Source organism: Nilaparvata lugens, unplaced genomic scaffold (assembly GCF_014356525.2).
Source record: "Nilaparvata lugens isolate BPH unplaced genomic scaffold, ASM1435652v1 scaffold6277, whole genome shotgun sequence".
NCBI classification, from domain to species: Eukaryota; Metazoa; Arthropoda; class Insecta; order Hemiptera; family Delphacidae; genus Nilaparvata; species Nilaparvata lugens.
The window spans coordinates 8,500-16,639 of NW_024092037.1; the positions used below are offsets into that span (position 1 = coordinate 8,500).

The following is an 8,140-nucleotide window of genomic DNA, read 5'->3' on the forward strand; positions in this document are numbered from 1 at the left end:
GTAAAGACCTGTAGAGCTGAGGAGTAAGTGAGTAAGTAAGCTCTTTCCAGCATGATCGCATATGGGACAATTCAATCGAAGTCGATTTGTTTCAAATTATAAAGCAAGTGACTTGATGTGTGAGTTGATAGTTATTTACATTTGACTCAAAAATGACTCTTGGAATCTCCTTTTTTATTCTACTTCGCCACCGTCCCACTCGAATGTATATATTTTCCAAAACTCTATTTCAGATGATATTGATCGATAAATGAATGGTTTAAATTGAATATGATACTCACACTTCGACGAGAACAGGATAAGCAGCGTCTCTGAGCTCTTCGCGCCACGACGGAGGCAGAAGCAGTTGGACCTGCGCCCGATGGCCTTGCGGCAAAGGCACCTCGAAGCTCCGCATCTTGGGCAGAGCCAGCCGGTCGAGCTTGGGTCCGCACTGCGGGTTGCTGTTGAACAGCGTCTTGAGGAGGTGGTGGTCGGTGGTCGAGTGCACCCCGGCTAGGGGAACTCCCGACCCCTCACACAGAAGCACGTAGTGACTCATCCCAACTGAATCTGAAATGACAAGTGTAGGCTACAATAATTTGCATGAAAATGGATATCGTCGAGCGACTATTATTTTGAAATTGATTGATTATTTAACAGAATCTGAGTCACATATCTTCTTTTGACTTGCATGGAATGCCTGATCCGGTCTTTGAGATAGCCTTTTGCAAAGGTTTCTTAATAATTCTGCTCAATTTTGAGACCACCTTTTCCTGAGTCTCTCAAGGTCTCTCTTACTTACTGCTTTGTGAATGGGTTGTAGGTCCAGAGTTGAATTCCACTTGAGTCTCAGTAAACTGTGTGTCTGTGGAGAATTATAACGATCATTCCTATGTAAAAGCCACATAATTATCATAAATCTGATGTTAAATAAAATAACGTCCGATTGTAATAAAATTAAATGTTCTAAAACATTTGTTAGAATAGGCATATTATCAGGTTTTCAAGGACACTATTCCTCTGCGAACATAGAAACATGCAGTGAAGCAACAGATCCTTAGATCAAAAGATATCAGATCAAATACTTGAAATCTAAGACCTCCCTTTTAGAGCAGAAGATTCTAGATCAAAGAATTGGAATCAAATACCTCCTTTCATTTCGGAGAAGTAATTTTCAATTGTACAACATAAAAATTGGACTAGTGTTTTGAATATATTCTTAAAATCAATTTTATAAGATAATTTATGCAAATATTTAGTCCAAAATAGGTACAAATAGGACCTTTATTTTGATTACTTAATTGATTTACTACGTTGAAATCTTGATTTTTATTCTGTATTTACTCCAGTAAATATAGAAATTATATAAACAAAACAATACACATAATAATTCCATGCGTGTCCCAAAGTCTCTTTGCAATAATTAATTATCTTTAGTATTAATCTAACGAGTTAATACATTCGAAATTGTTATCGATTAAATGTGAAAATATAAATGACGATCATTCCTATGTAAAAGCCACATAATTATCATGAATCTGATGTTGAATAAAATAACGTCCGATTGTAATAAAATTAAATGTTCTAAAACATTTGTTATAATAGGCATATTATCTGTTTTCCAAGGAAACTATTCCTCTGCGAACATGGAAACATGCAGAGAAGCAACAGATCCTTGGATCAAAAGATTTCAGATCAAATACTTGAAATCTAAGACCTCCTTCTTAGAGCAGAAGATTCTAGATCAAAGAATTGAAATCAAAGATCTCCTTTCATTTCGGAGAAGTAATTTTCAATTGCACAACATAAAAATTTGACTAGTGTTTTGCATATATATTCTTAAAATCAATTATATAAGATAATTTATGCAAATATTTAGTCCAAAATAGGTACCAAAAGGACCTTAACTTTGATTACTTTATTGATTTACAACGTTGAAATCCTTGATTTTTATTCTGTATTTATTCCAGTAAATATAGAAATTATATAAAGAAAACAATATACATAATAATACCATGCGTGTCCCAAAGCCTCTTTGCAATAATAATTATCTTTAGTATTAATCTAACGAGTTAATATATTCGAAATTGTTATCAATTAAATGTAAAAATATTCTAAGTGACCGAAACTGAGCTGTAAATTTTGTGAAAAATGCGTGATGTTGACAATAAAATAATGGACGAACGATTTATTTTGAAACTCACCACCGTAGAGACGAGGATTTACAAAAGCGTTGAAATGACTACAATTGGTGTAGGTGTTTTTACTGGACCATAGGTAACGATGGATATTGCAAGTGAGGCACTCAGGCTCGACGTGGAGCGGCTCGTCTGTGGCCGGGTCACGCACCACGTACAAGTGACGTTGGCCAGGCTTCGACTCGTGCGTTCCAAGTAGTAACTGCAACAATATCAAAACTTTATTGTATTACCCACATTGTTATGGAGTTCCATGAGTTTAGAAGTAAGCTATGGCCTACAAGAAATATGTTTATCTTGTTCAAATAGTTCAAGATTTCATTCTGTTGTTGACATGGATGATAGACTGTGTTGACTGTGTGGCTGGTTCTCAATACGCATACCTACAACTTATATTATTATGCTTTATCAGCGCATTTCAAGCAATATTTTTCAATGAGTTTTGTTCAGTAGATGATTTATTAAATTTAATATTCTTGTGCATTAGTTCACTTTTGTTGCTCAGAATAATCTAACATAATTATAAAATGTTTTATTCTTCCAAGTATCCAGTTATTTACTTTTATACACTTATACAATTGGTGACTTCTTGAAAATAGTCTTTTTATAGCATGTCATGCAGTAAAAATTGTCATGTCATGACAATTTATTTTGTAAGTCCGACTTCTGAAAAATCTATCCAAATCCTAACTTTCAACTTGACAATTTCATAATTGAATCTATAAGATTCGACCACTTCCTCTTCTATTCCAAAATTAGGTAGAGAAGCTATTACGTCTTTACATTTGCAGTAAATCTAGAAATCTTAAGATCGATCATTTCTATACGTATTTTAATATGCTTGAATTTTCATGTATAAGTTATGGAGTGGATAGTATGTTATTGGATGTAAAAACATAACAAATCTAAATAGGGTTCCAGCTCAGTGCCATAATTTCGAATTGAATGGAATCAGGAAACTGTGCATTTTCTAATTTAGTCAAAAATAACGAGCTATTGATAATTGTACGCTTACACTAAATGGTTAATGGAGTCCCAGCCGAGAATTTTGACAACCTGATACCGGCCATGAGAGAGTACAGCTATTCGCTGCTGTTTGAGAGTGATGTGCTTTATGTGCGTGAACACATCTTGATCTCCTTCTTGTACGGCTCCTAGCAGCAGGAAACTGTCTCCGTCGGTGGAGAAGACAGGGTGCGGCTGAATCTGCAGCCAGGCATCTTCTTGTGCTCGTTCCGCGTGTGTCTGCAATAAAATACCAAGTCTAATTGAAATTTATTTTATTTGCCATGATAATTCACAATCAGTACTTATATTAAAAATATAATAGATACATAAATAAATAGTACATAATTTTGTAAGTATGTCGTAATAAAATTAATGAATTTATGTAAAAGGCACTACTGGCATAAGTGGAACTTGTTCGCCAGCAGTGAGTGCGATTCAAAAATACAAAATATTATAACATGAATCAAAACTGAAAGTTGTTATTTACTATAATACAAATCGTAACAGAATCAAGAAAGGAAGCTATTATAACAGACGGATTATACGCTATGTTCTTAAAGTTATTGCAAAGTTATCATTTCATACACTTATCTTGAAATAAACTCTAGCTTTTACCCACTCATCTATTTCATTACTCAGCTTTTTTATCATTCTATTGTTTATGAAGTGATATGGGACTATAATATTAGCGAAGTCTTGTTCTTCTTCTGCCTTCAAGGATGAGGCATATTTGTCTGCTCCGACTCACAATTGATATTTCCATAAGGTGTTGATAATTGTAATGAGAAAGTCATCTCTTTAATGCTCTTCCGACATATCTTTTTCATTAAAACAAATGAACTATAGCATATACTAATATATACTGTATTATTACAAATAATTACTAGTACCATTAAACTTCCAAGTAAAGTAGCCCTAAAAATACTTAAACGAGCATAAATACTATATTTATCTGAGGAAAATTGTATAATATCATTTCTTTTCTTTTAAGAATAAGCATTTGAATTCGGAAAAACACTATTCTATTGAAAAATATTGCATTTACATGGGTTGCATGAATATTTGATATTTCACAGATTGGTTGTGGTATATTTAGATTCAATTGATAAAGCTAGATTCAACAGCTTAGATTCAACAGCTGCTATAATTAAAATATTGATGGGAAAAATATTGATGAAAAAGTTGGACAATATTACCTCAACACACTGCCAGCTCGAGTGATTCTGCTTAGTCAATGGGTACTGGCAATTACTGATGATGCTCAGGTTCTGTGGTCTATTCATCCATACTGCAGATATCTGTTTATTATCATGATTCACCCAGCCTGCAGATATCAAGTAGTAATCCCTGCAAACGGATTTTGTGAATGTAATACATTGTACTTCATTGAGTTTCATTCATTAGCAATTTAGACCTATTATATAACTTGTAACTTCACTCCAATGGAAGTGATACGTTTCAATTCATTTTTCAAATAATATTTCCTCACACTAAATCACAGGCTGTGATTTCTATGACGCAAGCTGGTGAACAAGCAGCTTGGTCAAAGTGACTAGCTCCAACTCATTGTTCGGACCGAACCATCGTACTCTATCCACCTCTAAATGAGATCTTTTCAAAGAGTGTTCATACAAAACAAGTAGGTATTTTAAACCACACTACTGTATTTGCTTTTTATGGACCGAACCATCGTACTCTATCCACCTCTAAATGAGATCTTTTCAAAGAGTGTTCATACAAAACAAGTAGGTATTTTAAACCACACTACTGTATTTGCTTTTTTCTACTAGCGTCCTAAACTGATTTTTCCAGCAGAATAAAAAACCAAGTAGCATGTCTATTCAGGCATAAAAAGGTAAATATTTGGAAAAAATTCTAAAAAACAGTATACATTTCAAGACAGTTCTCGAAAATACTAACTATTGTTGTATTGTTTTAGAATACAAAACAAGTAGGTATTTTAAACCACACTACAACTTTTCAAGTTTAATGTTGGTAGTTTGGATTCTACTGTCCTTCAATTTTCGTGATTGCTTCCGTGAAGCAGGAAATATTAATGAACGTCCATATGTGAATGACACTACTTAGTGTCAGTGCTGAGTACTTAATAGTATGGAACAAACTTTGCCGAATTGGTGTCTTTTCCTTATCATGCAAAACATATTGTACTAGAAAAATCATACTTACTGTTCACTGAACACTTCAGGTGGGTTGACAAGACTGATAGGGAAAGAAGTATTTGTTACATTGATAACTGACAATCTCACTTGAGGGTTTGGTGTCCCAGGCTGAAAAAAAGAGAGTGCGCTTATGAAATAGTGAGATACTCATAAAAGTATACGGTACGTTGCTTTTTGAATGATATCAAAGTGCACTTTTCAAATAGCATTTGAAAAAATTCATTTGAATGAAACTCATCAGATATCGCCTCATTCTAGATCTAACATTTTGTATTTTTATCATTCACTTCGTAACACTTCCACACGTGCATGTTTCATTGATAAAATGATTAGGGTATTACAAGATTTGAATTATTACTACTTTTGTCATTGAAAATCATTTCACTAGAAACCTGATTTGATAGTGAATTTATTCTTTATGCATAAATTATTTGATATTTTCTCTCTTCTTTTTAATCTAATGTCAAATATTTTCCAGAATAATACTTGAAAATTATATCAGTGCTCATTGAAACTCATAAGAAACAGAAAACGCACTTGTTATAATATTCAATAAGTAGTCAAATTCATTTCAACTGGAAAATTATAGGCTGCATAACTAAGAAAAACTATGTATAAATTAAAAATAATTCACAAACATCAAATTGGGATTTAGAATACAAGTGATAATAATTATTGTTATTTCATGCTTCCAGTTCTATGTGGTCTATGTTGTTATAACTTGAGATTATCTGCTACCGGAAGGCGTAAGATGTATTAACAAGCTTAGTATAGTTGTAAATTGAAGTGGTAAATGTTTCCCTGATGAAAAAAGAGAAAATTTGAATTTCCACATTGTTATCCAGTATTAGTGCTTTGTTTAATTAATCTGATACTATTCAGTTGATTAGCTCAGTAAATGAAAAAAGTAAATTCCGTGTAGAGTTTTCTAATTGTTCAAACACATTGAATTCCTGTGTATGGGATGAAAGTATTGTACGCTGATAATTTTAATTTGTACTGTTATTTTGAGGTGATAGTATTGTGACATTGCAATGTTAGATGTAATTGTGATGGATTGGGGTGATAATTGTGCTCTCACTGTTGGGTACCGGACGGTCCTGGATGCTGGGAAGAGTCCGCCGTTCTCCGGTGGCGCGATGTTCGCCTCGAAGCCGAACCACGGGTGCGTGAACGTCCGCACGTCGCTGTCGTTGAAACTCGCGTACAGAATGTGCGAACCGTCGGGCGAACACCACAAAGCCTCTTCAGGAGATGGCACGAAGATTTCCTCTGAAAGAAAACAACATGAACTATTTGAGAGTTTTTTTAAATAATACTTGTATAGTTTTATATCTTCAAGAAAAGAACTATTTGAAAAATCTGGTGTGGCGCACTCACACAACTTTCCTTGCCGTTATGAATATTGATCACGTGACGCTAGTGTTCCCGCGCATCTCAAGTCTACTATTCAAAGATTTGAGCCAGCTGGTGACAGGGCAATAACGCTGGAGACACACGAGGTCTGCTATCTCTTCATAGTGAATAATTTAATAGAATCAACAGTTGCCAACAGTTGCCAATAGTTTGCAATTGGATAATCACATTTTCTCGAATTTCGAGCTTATTTTTAATTCTAGGTGAAAATGTTGCTTGACATTAATTGTGAAGATTCACATGCTCAATCTTTTCCACTCGAAATTTTTTGTTTAAATTGTATCTAAAGCCTGATAATTGAGAATCTAAAATCAAACTTTGCATAGATGGGGCGGAGCTCCTGAAATTTTTACAGATATGGGACTTGTGGCAGTTGATAGAGCTTATCGCGACTATTTTAGGTATAACTTTAATCAAAATCGTTTGAGCCGTTTTCGAGAAAATCGCGAAAAACCTGTTTTTGACAACATTTTTGCCAATTTAGCCGCCATCTTGAATCGCATTTGATCGAAATTGTTCGTGTCGGATCCTTATATTGTAAGGCCTTACGTTCCAAATTTCAAGTCATTCCGTTTATTGGGAGATGAGATATCGTGTACACAGACGCACATACACTCATATATATACACACACACACACACACACCCACACACCCACACACACCCACACACACCACACACACACACAACCCACACCACCCACACACACACACACATACACTACAGACCATTACCCAAAAACCAATTTTTTGAACTCAGGGGACCTTGAACGTATAGAAATTTAGAATTGGGGTACCTTAATTTTTTTCGGAAAGCAATACTTTCCTTAACTATGGTAATAGGGCAAGGAAAGTAAAAGCTCACTCGTAATCACGAAAACCTAAATCAGATGTTATCAGAACAAAAATAATCATCATTTCATGATAAATCATGAAATATTTATCAATCAATCGATCAATCAATTTTTTTTTCAATCAATTTTTTTTCGGAAAGCAATACTTCCTTAACTATGGTATGGGCAAGGAAAGTAAAAGCACACTCGTAATCACGAAAACACTAAATCAGATGTTATCAGAACAAATAATCATCATTTCATGATAAATCATGAAATATTTATCAATCAATCGATCAATCAATTTTTATGTCACCAAAACAATACAATATACATGAAATACAATACACAATCAAAATAAATTTCGAATGAAATACAAAGGCTTCATGGCGGGGTGTGCTGAAAAGAGAGAAATGAGGAAAAATACCTAGCCAACTATGGTTTCCCATGTAATAGGCAGGTAGAGGGTATAAAAGTAAGGAAAGATGGGTAGAAAGTAAGGAAGAGGAAAAGAAAAGGGAAGTA

General features: G+C 34.2%; 1 protein-coding gene across 1 annotated transcript; it reads right to left on the reverse strand.

Moving 5' to 3' along the window:
- Nucleotides 1-281: 281 nt before the first annotated feature.
- LOC120356253 (inactive dipeptidyl peptidase 10-like) lies at nt 282-6,660 on the reverse strand (the record flags this gene model as incomplete). Its single annotated transcript, XM_039445162.1, has 6 exons — nt 282-536; nt 2,168-2,382; nt 3,198-3,425; nt 4,385-4,535; nt 5,376-5,476; nt 6,450-6,660. Coding segments are annotated over 6 exons (1,161 nt in total), but the record flags the coding sequence as incomplete, so codon positions are not given.
- Between the last annotated feature and the right edge of the window lie 1,480 nt (nt 6,661-8,140).